Here is a 12,359-nt window from a genome sequence, read left to right on the forward strand (position 1 = left end):
TAACCTTCTAAAGTTATATCATGATCAGATAAGTAATTTAAATAGACCTATAACTCCTAGTGAAATAGAAGCAAGTAATTAAAAGTTTACCAACCCAAAAATGCCCAGGGATAGACAGTAACACCCCAGAAGTCTACCAGACTTTCAAAGAAGAGTTAATGCCGAAACTTCTCAAATTATGTCACAAAATAGAAACAGAAATGCCCAATTAATTTAATGAGGTCACAGTTTCCCTGATACCCAAACCACATAAAGACCCAACAAAGAAAGACAATTACAGACCAATCTCCCACATGAATGTAGATGCAAAAATATGCAATAAGAAACATGCAAACTGAATCCAAGAGCACATCAGAAAAAGATCATCCACCATGATCAAGTAGGCTTCATCCCAGAGAAGAAGGGTTAGTTCAACATATATAAGTCAATAAACGTAATACAAAATATATAAATCAATAAATGTAAATCAATAAGTCATCATGTAAAAAGACTGAAAGACAAAAACCATGTGATCATCTCACTCGATACAGAAAAGGCCTTTGGCAAAATCCAACACCCCTTCATGATAAATGTTCTAGAGAAAGCGTGAATACAAGGGACATAGCTCAGCATAACAAAGGCCGTTTTCAGCAAGCCCCTTATCAACGTCAACATAAATGGAGAGAAACTCAAAGCAATCCCATAAAATCAGGAACAAGAAAGACTGTCGACCCTCTCCATACTTATTCAATATAGTACCTGAAGTCTAGGCTAGAGCGACAAGACAACTGAAGGAGATCCAGGGGACACAAACAGGAAGGGATGAAGTCAAAATACTTTTATTTACAGAGGATAAGCTTGTATATATAAATGATCCAGAAAAATTCCATCAGGAAGAATTTTACAGCCGATACACACTTTCAGCAAAGTAGCAAGTTACCAAATTAGCACACAAAAGTCAGTAGCCTTTCTTATACAAATGACAAACAGGCTTAGAAAGATATTGGAGGAAACAATACCTCACACAATAACTGTGAAGAAACCAGCTCCAACAGGTTAGAGACCCTGAAGAGGAAATGTGGAGCTTGCAGGAACTACACAAACACACACAGGGGACTTCTCTGAGGGGGCAAAGCTTAAATCCTCATTTCATTTCTCTCTTTCTCCTTCTTCTTTTGTCTCTTTTTCTTTTATCCCTTTTATACCACCTAAGACAAAAGTTTCTATGCAAGAGAAGATTACCTCGCAACCACAAGTTATATATTTTCCAAAAGCAAATTAAAATCTTTACACAGGAGAAATCACATTTGACCACAGGTTACACGTTTTTCTTAGAAGCCCACAAGTAGTTAAACATTTTCTTTATATTAATTTTCCCACTGTAACATCTTCACCCCAAAGAAATGATTCTTTTATAATTGATGAACAGAGCTTTAAGCAAGCCAAGTGTCTTTCAGCCACTTCCCTCGTCCCAGCAGACGGCTGTTTGCAGCTTTAGTACAGCAGCTCCTGTCTTATCTCTCCTCTCCAGAAACTTCACTCAAGTGGTCGAGCTAATCAGCTATTTTGTTTTAAAACACACAATAGGGTCACTTAATTTCCCTTCACAACTTTGTTTTATCAAGGTGCATACCAGAATTTGTGACCGAGGAACTTGGGACTACCCTTGAGTGTGGGGGCACCATTGCTTTCTTTGCTCATCAGCCTGTGTTTCCACAGGCAGAACTCACAGGTCTATAATGCATGAAACTTCCTTGTTCTTATTTTCCATCCTCTGCAAGTCTCACATCTAACAAAGGGGAAAGTGACTTCTAGTTTATTTTTGCCCTTTTTCTGTATCTCTTATTGGAGCTTTTGTATCTCTTATTGGGGGCAACCTAAACCATTTCCCTAACCATCTTCACTAACTGTCTTAGCCACCTGTATCGTTTAGATTGACTCAAAATGTTCGATTAAATCATTTCTCTTATAAAAATCATCTTCGTTATGATTTGCAAGTAAATTGCCCAGTGAGGAGTGAGTGAGATTTTCTCATGAAAGAATCATATTATGCATTGGGATGCAGTGAGATCCTTCCATGTAGCAATCACACCACGCCAAATACAGCAGGAACATAACAGCAGCAAGCAGGAGAAAGCACAGAAGCCAGGGGCATTCTGGAGACAGTTTCCCACCCTGGGGGTTTGGCTCCCCAGGATGGAACCATCACAGCTTTGCTAGCCGGTGGGTCGTGTCCCATAAGCTTCATTGCTGACTGCAGCTCCTCCAACATGGCCACCAACAAATAATCTCAAAAACTAAAATATCTTCGGGGTAACTCTAACCAAGCAAGTGAAAAACTTGTGTGATACCAACCTTAAGACACTGGAGAAGACATCAGAACATGGAAAGATCTCCCATGCTCGTGAATTAGTATAGTGAAAATGGCCGTCATATAAAAAAAAAATCTAACAGATTCAGTGTGATCCCCATTAGTAGTTCAACACATTCTTCAAGATCATGAAAGACAAATTTCAGCTTCAAGCAGAAATCAAAAAAACTCAGGATAGCTAAAACAAACCTGAATGATGGAGGTCTCGCCATCCCCGATTTCAAGTTGTACTACAGAGCTATAGTAATAAACACAGCATGGTATTGGCACAAAAACAGACACACTGATCTATAGAATTGAAATGAAGACCAAGACATAAATTCATACACCTACCTATGGACACCTGGTTTTTGATAAAGAAAGCAGAAGCACATGCTGGAAAGAAGACAGCATCTTCAATAAATGGTTCTGGTCAAACTGAATGGCTACATGTAGAAGAATCCAGATAGATCCATACTGTCACTCTCTACAAAACTCAGCTTCAAATGGATCAAAAACCTCGACATAAAACCAGACACACTGAATGTGACAGAAGAGAAAATGGGGAATAGCCTTTAATTTATTGGCGCAGGAGACAATTTCCTGAACAGAACACTGTTAGCACGGGCACTAAGATCAACAATTAATAAATGAGACCTCATGAAACTGAAAAGCTTCCGCATGGCAAAGGACATCATCATTCAGACAGAGCGGCAGCCTACAGAATGGGAAAAGATGTTACCAACTACACATCTAATAGAGGGATAATATCCAAAATAGATAAGAAAAAAACTAGATATCAAGAAAACAAATAACGCAATTAAAAATGGAATCCAAATCTAAACTGAGGATTTCCAAAAGAGGAAAGACAAATGGCCAAGAAACACTTAAAGAAATGTCCTTGCCGGGCGGTGGTGGCGTACGTCTTTAATACCAGCACTCGGGAGGCAGAGGCAGGCGGATCTCTGTGAGTTCGAGACCAGCCTGGTCTACAGAGCTAGTTCCAGGACAGGCTCCAAAACCACAGCGAAACCCTGTCTCGAAAAACAAAAACAAAAACAAAAACAAAAGAAATGTCCTTATTCATCAGAAAAAAGCAAATCTTACACCTGTCAGAACATTTGCAACCCTTACTGGAGAGGATGTGGACTAGGAGGAACACTCATTACGGGTCCCATTCCTGGTGGGACGGCAAACTTGTGCAGCTACTCTGGAAACCAGTGTGGTGGTTCCTCAGGAAGATGGGAAGTGATCTCCTTCAGGAGCCAGCTAAACGACGCTTAGTCATAAGAGCCAAAGTACACTTGTTCAACCATGTTAATTGCTGCACAGATGACTGGATAAAGGAAATGTGGTACATTTACATGATGGAATATTACTCAGCTGTTAAAAAAATGAAATCTACTGATAAAAAAAATGGAACTAGAAAAAAAATCATCCTGAGTGAGGTAACCCAGACCCAAAAACACAAATATGGTATGTATTCGCTTATATGTGGATATTAGCTGTTAAGTCAATGATAACCAAGCTACGATCAATATAATCACAGAGGTTAAGGGAAAGAAGAAGGGACTAGGAGATAAAGCTTTATCTCCATAGGAAAAGAAAATTGGATAGATAGTTATGGGCAGGCTGGGACCCCCTGGGAGGATCAAGTATGGAGGAAGAGAGAGGAGGAGGTCCAGGGAGAGAACACAGAAGAGACATCTAAAATTAAGGCCCATTGGAGAGGTAGTATGGAAACCTAATACAGTAGAAGCTTCCTAAAATATATATATATAGGTTGTATTCATATATATATATGAATATATATCATGTATTCATATATATATATATGAATACAACCTAAATGAACTATCCAAATAATGGGGGGCACAGAGCCCCAACTGGACATCACCAAATGACGTTCCCAGTACTGGGAATGGGTTACATCTACCAAGTTGTTGGCCTCAGGGGTCCCATGGATCTTTTGCTCCTTCGTTCCACCATCAGGGACTCAAACTCTCTGAAGCCACCAGCCCAATTAAACAACCTCTTTTGTACGTTGCCTTGGTCTTGGTGTCTTATCACAGCAATAGAAAAGTAACTAAGGGGATGGAGGGATGTCTCAGTGGTTAAGAGCGCTGCTTGCTCTTCCAAAGGTCCTAAGTTCAATTCCCAGCAACCACATGGTGGCTCACTACCATCTGTAATGAGATCTGGTGCCCTCTTCTGGCCTGCAGGCATGCATGCAGAATACTAAGAATACGGTATACATAATAGATAAATAAATCTAAAAAAAAAAAGTAACTAAGATAGAGGGAAAGCAGGGGTCACTTGAGCAGCTTCTGTCACCATGCCTGTAGCCTCGCTGCTTCCAAAGGCAATGAGTCTGCATCAGAATAAGCAGAAAGTGTGACTTTGCTAAATGCATTCTGTTTGTTAGTTTTATCGTCTATCCGATACACTTAGGGAAGAAAAAAAAAACTCGATTAAAGAGCTGTCTGGATCAGGTTGGCTGCGGACACGTCTGTGGGGCCTTTTCTTGATTCCTAATTAACGTGGGAACGCCCGGTCCATTGTGTGTGGGGCCACCATCCCTGGGCAGCTTTCTTCCATGGTTCCTGCTTCCACTCAAGTCTTAAGCTCCCGCCCTTCTGCACGTGACCATTTGTTCCTCAAATTGCTTTTGGTCATGGCGTTTGTTACAGCGACAGAAAGCAGACGAGAACACACAAGAGGACGTTAATAGACGGCTTTAGTGCCTAGCTGAACAAGAGTGAGCTGTAGGAAAGGGAACACTTTTCAGCGGGTGGCACCTGGTTGACATCATTTACACTCAAATGGACCCTGGAGTCTGAGCAGCAACTGAGCCCAGCTCACAGGTGGCTGTGGAGACGCTGTGGGACACCATCGGGGTTGAGAAGCATTGCCCACCTTCCGCCTGTTTTTCTCCGCAGGTGGTGCGTAGGTGGTGATGAAACCCACTTAGAAGAATTGACGGGAGCATCCACACACCGACTCTCCACCTTGAAGTGCTATTCCTATAAATCTGTTTTTTCATTACTACGTGAATTTCAAACATGTCTAAAATTGGAGAAAATGTATAATGAAGCCCCCATAAACTCACTGACCAGCTTCAAAAACCAGATACACAACTCATCTTGCTGGTGGGCTGTGGCGTCCCGCCTGTACACCATGGGACGGTTTGCGAGTTGGGCAAGGGGCTGGAGACTGAAACACCCACACAAGCAACGCGCACGCAGGGAGGGGGGTCATTCTTGAAACAAATATGCCCCCTTTATTGTGTTCCAGGGCAGCTTATATAGAGCTCTTCTTGACTAATGGCCATGCCCTAACTCTCAAGATTTTTCAGCTGCAAGCCCACCAGAAACCACTCCCCTGTCATCAGGAACTCATGAGGGTCTCGTGCCCGGAGCAGCTGCAGGCACAGGAAAACAAGCTGTTTACTCCAGCAGGCAAGGGTCACAGAAAATTCAGAATCTGAGGGCCTACAGTCCCCAACAGTGGCCTGTCCTCTATTCCAGTCTTTTCCAGTAGTATTTGGAGGCAGAAATCAGATTTTATTATATAATTTTATCCATTAGTATCTCAATATGTATCTAAAAAGAAAGGCTTTTAAAATAAATATAACCACAGTGCCATTACTACAGAAAATGCTAAGCCCTCAATATCATCAAATACCTACTGATCACCAAATCTTTGTCTCATAAATATCATATTCTTTAACATAGTTGTTTCAGGATTCAAATAATTTCAAACATTCTATAGATTTTGTATTTTCAAATAGAAACAAAATCTGAAGTTAGGTTTCTTTATTCCTCCCTTATATTTGTGGAAATATAATAACCAAGGAGGGTATTTTTATTTTTATAAAGGTCTTGCGAGGCTGTGTTAGTCACTAGAAATCTGTTCTCACGGGTTCTGTGTCTAGAGCCTCACACAACTGAAAGAATTTACTATTGAATGGCAGGACAAGTTGGCGGATCAGTCATTTCCCAAGGGCACCCAGCCACCTTGGTTGTCACTCCATCTGGGCATACCCCCAGCCCCCCAAGCTCTCTCCCCACCAGTCCTCAAGCGCTCCTCTGCAGCCTTATTAAGTTAAAAGGCTCACGGAACAGCTGCAGCAAGATAGCACCTTCTATATATGAGAGAAAAGTTGTGCCCGTTAAATCTCGACATATGGTCACCTAAACAATCCTCCCCTGTGACCACCCGTCGGACCTTCCATCGTGAATGGGAAAATCTCGCAAAGCCCCATCCCTAGATGAAAGCTACAGGCAATTAAGGATGGCTGAGAAAGAAATCAACCTTCCTGGGGACAGGCCCCTGACAGACTATCCAACCCTAAGGGGTCAGCCCTAAAGACATACACATACAAGCGGCACTAGATAGTCTTGAAAGGTTGTATGTGTGACTGAGTGTGTGTGTGTTAGTGTGGTGTGGTATGTTAGTAGTAACAACAAAGATGAGGTCATAAAGTGATAGGGAGTGGAAGGGACATGAGAGGAGTTGGCAGAGCGAATCCCCAACCCCACTATTCCCTGCCCAGAAAAAGGGAAACTAAATACAATTTTAAAAAAGAAAAAGCTTGAGGGCTCAGATGCCTGCGAAGCCACCAGGGGGCACTCAAGGAACTTGCTGAAGGTCAGGGTTGCCCAAAAGCCAATTTGGGAATGAATGAATGAATGAATGAATGAATGAAATTTGAGAGAATGAAACGCCCAGATGAAGCCGGACTCTTCCCCGGTGCAGGCCAGATTCCACCAATAGAAGAGCTCAAGCTTTGTTCCTATGCTGCTTGGAAAAGGCCAGCGATAGCCATCATACGTCTTTTTGAGGGGGGAAGAGGGGTTCAAGACAGGGTTTCTCTGTAACTTTGGAGCCTGTCCTGGAACTAGCTCTGTAGCCCAGGCTGGCCTCAAACTCACAGAGATCAGCCTGCCTCTGCCTCTGCCTCTGCCTCTGCCTCTGCCTCTGCCTCTGCCTCTGCCTCTGCCTCTGCCTCTGCCTCTGCCTCTGCCTCTGCCTCTGCCTCTGCCTCTGCCTCTGCCTCTGCCTCTGCCTCTGCCTCTGCCTCTGCCTCTGCCTCTGCCTCCTGGGTGCTTGGATTTAAGGCGTGCGCCACCATCGCCCAGCAGCCATCCTATGCCTAGTCGGGGGATTTGATGATTTTAGTCCACCTACTCTCTATATATAACTGTTTGGATTTCCTGCCTGGCTTTACTCTGCTAAGTTATCGGCCAAAACAGCTTTATTCATCAACAAATAAAAGCAACACATATACAGAAGGACATCCCACATCACCTGGCCTTCATTTTAATACTTTAACAGTGTGGTTACTGATACAAAAAATCAAATCTAAGCCAAGAGAGAGAGAGAGAGAGAGATTGTTGTACAATTATTTTAAAAATCATTATAGAATTGCTTTTTATGGTGACCACAGGTTATCTGTACATATTGTACACAATAAATGTTCACAAAGTCAGATTCACATTCCTTCCAAGGGCCACAGACAGGTGGGCTGTGTGGTTCTCTTGGGTTTCAGCTGAAACACTCATGGACCAGCAGGCTCTGGTCCCCACAGGCCCCACTTCAGCTCCTGCCATGGCCGCTCGATGAACAGTGTCAAGGCCAGCCCAGAGAGGAAGGTCAGCACACAGTGTCCAGAGAAAAGATAGAACTGTGGACAAACAGGGTACAGTGGACAGCTTATTCCATTGCCCCCCCCCAATGTTTGGATCTGAGAGTATACTGCCCCAATGCTGTGAAACAGAACAGGTAATAAACGGTCCCAAACATTCAAACAGTTTTCCCTGGACTGAAGTCCTCCCCCTCCCTTCTGCAGCTGAATCAGAGAGCAGAGCAACTCTAGGAAAGAGCAGCACAAAGCCAGCTCCTAACAAAGCCAGCTGTGTGCTCTGCCGCTCGAGAAGAGCGAGAGAGGTGGAGCTAGGACAGGGCCAAGGACCAGGTACTTGCTCACCATATTGGTGTCAGAATAGTGGATGAGGGTCTCCTGCAGTCCATTATAGAGAATGATCACGATGGGATGGACGAGGTAGCAGGCATAACTGATCCTAGCTGGGAGACTCCAGATGCCACAAGAAAGCACACGCGTCACCAGACCTGGTGGGAAGAGGGACAGCCACAAGCCTGTGGGGTGTGTGTTTATGTGTGTGTGTGTGCGCGTGCGTACATGTGTGCATTTGTCTCTTTGAGGCCAGGAGATGGTATTGGATACCCTCAGACTCGAGCTAGAGGTGGTTATGAGCTGCCCAACACGGGTGATAGGACCAAACCTAGGAACTTCAGCCACAAACACTCTTAACTGCTGAGTCATCTCTCCAGTCCCTGCAGGCCCTATCTGTCTCTTGGTATCTCCTAGCCTCCTCTCTGCCACTGTTCTATTGCATTACCTTGCAAGGGAAAAATTCTTTCTCATCTTTTGCTGGATCTCAAATATATAGAACGTTGTCAGTCACAAAACAAACATACAGACACATTTATGCAATTAAGTGACTAGCCCTGGAAACAGGGCTATCCCAGAACCACTGGTAAGACCCCAGGGTCCCTTTGTAACTGTTTCCATGAGGAAGACGTGTGTTCAATCAGCAAGTTGAAACCACCTGTTTTCTCTTTAAGCCACGCGTTCCTACCACGTTGGCTGAGGCTGAGGAGTTTTCATCTACAGCCTAATTCTAAACTCATTCCAGTGACGTCCCTAAGAGTACACAGCTGTCCTGCCCACCCCACCCCACCCCACCCCCCGGCTCTGTTCCATCTTTAAGGATTCAAAGAAGTTTGGGAACGGAGATTTTTCTGGATGGTGCCTGAGTGATGTTTGGAGGTACCTCTTTACCTCATCCCTACCTCGAGCCAAACAGAGAAAGGGAGGGAAATGCCAGGAATCTTGAACATATCTCTCTCTCTCTCTCTCTCTCTCTCTCTCTCTCTCTCTCTCTCTCTCTCTCTCTCTCTCTCTCTCTCTCTCTCTCTCTCTCTCTCTCTCTCTCTCTCTCTCTCTCTCTCTCTCGAGGAGAAAATTCCTTTCTTTCTATATATGTCCTTCATCTGCTTGACCCCTGACATCAAAAGCCAACAGCACAAAAATATTCTCTCCGCTTATGGAAGGAAGGGGTCTTAGTGCCTCTTAGCCTCCTCCTCTCAGATGGAAACTGAGGCCTAAGATGGGTGTGACCAGAGCCTGTTCACACCACATCTGTTCCCACACCACATCATTGTCTCACTATCTTTCAGAGTTCTTGTCTAGCCTCTTAACTCCATAGGAGAGAATCAACACAAAAACTGAAAATACTATATGAGGGTTATTTACCCCAAGGATGGAGACAAGGCGCTCTTCCTGAGTTGGGATCAACTATTCCTCCCTACCTCTGCATGCACAGCTCATCTTTCAACTTTGTCACCCTCTGGGACAGGGTGTGAGCCCAAGAGCAGAGCCAGTGGTCCCCTCCTACCTCCATAGCCTTCCTGACAGGCAAAGATGACCCAGCCCACAGCCGCTGCCCATAGGGTCCGATGCAGGGCCTGGTAGATAGCAGCAGCCACGGAGGAGGCTGGTGAAGCATCATCCACTATGTATGCGAGGGCAACAACCACAAACAGGGTCAGCAGAGAGAAAGCCCAGCCCAGCATGGCCTGCACCTGAGGGGAACGAGAGGCAGGCCACAGCTCATGAATCACTGCGTCCTTTCGCATACGCTCACTTCTTTGGTGCCATTTCTGTCGCTTCTGATCTCTGTGTGCAAACCTCAATGACTCCAGATTTCACTAAAATTAAAGATCAGCTTAGCAGGAGGCAGCAGTTAGGAACAGTGCTGGGGAAGGGTGTGTGAATATACAGGATGAGATAAGCTGCATAGGGTGGCACGTCCCTATAATCCTGTTGCTCAGGAGACCAAAGCAAAAGAACTGTGAGTTCAAGGCCAGCTCCCAACCTGAGACTGCCCTTAACTTGGTTCCACGACGCTTACTCTTTGCCTTACCTTCTCCCCTTTGCTAATACCCTGTTCTCCCTGGAGCCTCAAGTCGCTGGCTGTGTTCGAGAGTCTCTCAGATGGCTCTGTGTTATATTCTACAGTCAGACAGTGCATGTCCAGAACACCAAAATGCTAACATGGCAGAGATACACTCTTCAATACAGCCACTTGTCCTGATGGATCTTTTTGTTTGCTTGCTTCTTGTTGGGGTGATTTTTTTTGCTTTTTGTTTTTTAGGATATTTTTGGTTTGGTTTGGGGGTTTTGTTTGTTTATTTGTCTTATTTGGTTTTTGGTTTGGGGGGATTTGCAGGGTTGGAAGAGGGCTGGTTTCTCAAAAGAGGGTTTCTCTGTGTAGCTTTGGAGCCTGTTCTGACACTCACTCTGTAGACCAGGCTGGTCTCGAACTCACAGAGATCTGCCTGCCTCTGCCTCCCGAGTGCTGGGGTTAAATATGTGAGTCAATACATCTAGAAAATCCTATTTCCTGGTGTTACTGTGAGTTATATAAGATTTCCCCAGGACCAGGATCTCTTCTCTGAACTGTCTATACAAATCCAAGGCCAATGAAGGTCAAGCAGAACCCTTGGGGGCCAACAGGTGTGGCCCAAAAGTGCAATTGGATTCTCGGTCCTTTAGTTCAGGAAGGAGGATCGGACTCTGGCTGACTCCTTATGCTTTGGTATGGCTGCACAACACATTGCAGCCCAGGAACGAATCCAGCAGCCTGGCTCTACCTGCACTTGGCTTGGTAGCCAAGCCAAGTGCACCAGGTCAGAGAGGCCGCATCAATCCCAGCCAGGCTGATGCCCTGACAGGGAGGCAAGGGAACAACGTACCATGGTTTTGAGAACGCTTGTCGCGTGGTCTGAATGCATGAACATGCCCAGGAAGAGGCCCACGAGGAACGGGCCGCACCGGCAGTAGGGCTTGGTGTAATACTCTGAGAAATACAGCGCAGCCGCCTTCTCACTGGAAACAAACGAGGGAGCAAGGCAGAGGCTCAGTTTGGAGCTGGACAAGGAAAAGGGGATGTCCTCTGGGGTGATCCACACAGCTAGAGCCAGATCTCCCTATAATGAGCTACACACAGCGACCGTCTAGGCCCTAAACTCTAGGGCCTTGGGTCACAGCTGCTTTGTTTACATTCTAAATTCCCTTGGGCTCCGAGCCCAGTTCTCAAAGACATCTGATGACTTAATTTGTTCTAAATGCTCCTTTGTGGTGGCTGATCCACTGTCTCTAGGAATGAACATAGCACCCAGAGGATCTGTGAGAGAAGGGGCGTTCCAAAAGAGCCGGAGACATTTGAGAGCTGGGGCGTGGTGGTGGACACTTGGGAAGGAGAGGCAGGCAGATCTTTGTGAGTTCTGGTCTACATAGCCTGGTCTACATAGCCAGTTCCAAGACAGCAAGTGCTGCATAGAGAGACCTAGTCTCAAAAAAGAAAAAAAGAAAAAAAAAACAGGAAGGAAGAGAAAGAAAGAAGAAAACCACACTATTCAATGTTGTGATTCCCAAACTATGTCCCTGAAACCAGCAGCAGGTCCACCTTTTAGTTTAAGTTTGTTTGTTGGTGTGTGCTCATGTATGTGTGCCACAGGGGGGTCAGTCGACACCAAACGGGGATCAGTTCTCTCCTTCCACCATGTGGGTCCCAGGCTTATAGCACCTTCTCTCTCTCTCTCTGAGCCATGCGGTGTTCTTTGGTGCTGGTGGTTGGGGCTTTTTGTTGGTGGTGGTGGTGGTGGTGGTTGGTTGGTTAAGAGATAGTCTCTTATTGGCCCCAGAAATCACAAAGTAGTTTAGGCTGGCTGGCCAGCAATCCCCAGATCTACCTGCCTCCACCCCCACAGCATTGGGATTATAAGCATACACTGTGACACGTGTGTGGTGTGTGTGTGTGTGTGTGTGTGTGTGTGTGTGTGTGTGTGTGTGTGTAAGAGAGAAGGGGGTTCAGCGTGCACTCAGGTCCCTGTTGCTTTCCTGTAAGCACTGACTGAGCTATTCTCCCAGCCCCTCTAGGCT

At 45.2% G+C, this 12,359-nt stretch overlaps 1 protein-coding gene across 1 annotated transcript in view; it reads right to left on the reverse strand.

Annotated features, from left to right (window-relative positions):
* Positions 1–7,816: 7,816 nt before the first annotated feature.
* LOC126511032 (O-acyltransferase like protein) overlaps positions 7,817–12,359 on the reverse strand; it is a 40,200-nt gene continuing 35,657 nt past the window's right edge. The window contains exons 12-15 of the mRNA XM_050157876.1: positions 11,171–11,303; positions 9,811–9,997; positions 8,319–8,461; positions 7,817–8,015 (exon numbers count right to left, since the gene is read on the reverse strand). Coding sequence (XP_050013833.1) covers positions 7,890–8,015; positions 8,319–8,461; positions 9,811–9,997; positions 11,171–11,303 — 589 coding nt within the window. The 3' untranslated portion in view covers positions 7,817–7,889. The remainder of the gene's footprint in view (positions 8,016–8,318; positions 8,462–9,810; positions 9,998–11,170; positions 11,304–12,359) is intronic.

This window comes from Alexandromys fortis, unplaced genomic scaffold, assembly GCF_014885135.2.
Source record: "Alexandromys fortis isolate MF-2015 unplaced genomic scaffold, M_Fortis_MF-2015_v1.1 scaffold_94, whole genome shotgun sequence".
Classification (NCBI taxonomy): domain Eukaryota; kingdom Metazoa; phylum Chordata; class Mammalia; order Rodentia; family Cricetidae; genus Alexandromys; species Alexandromys fortis.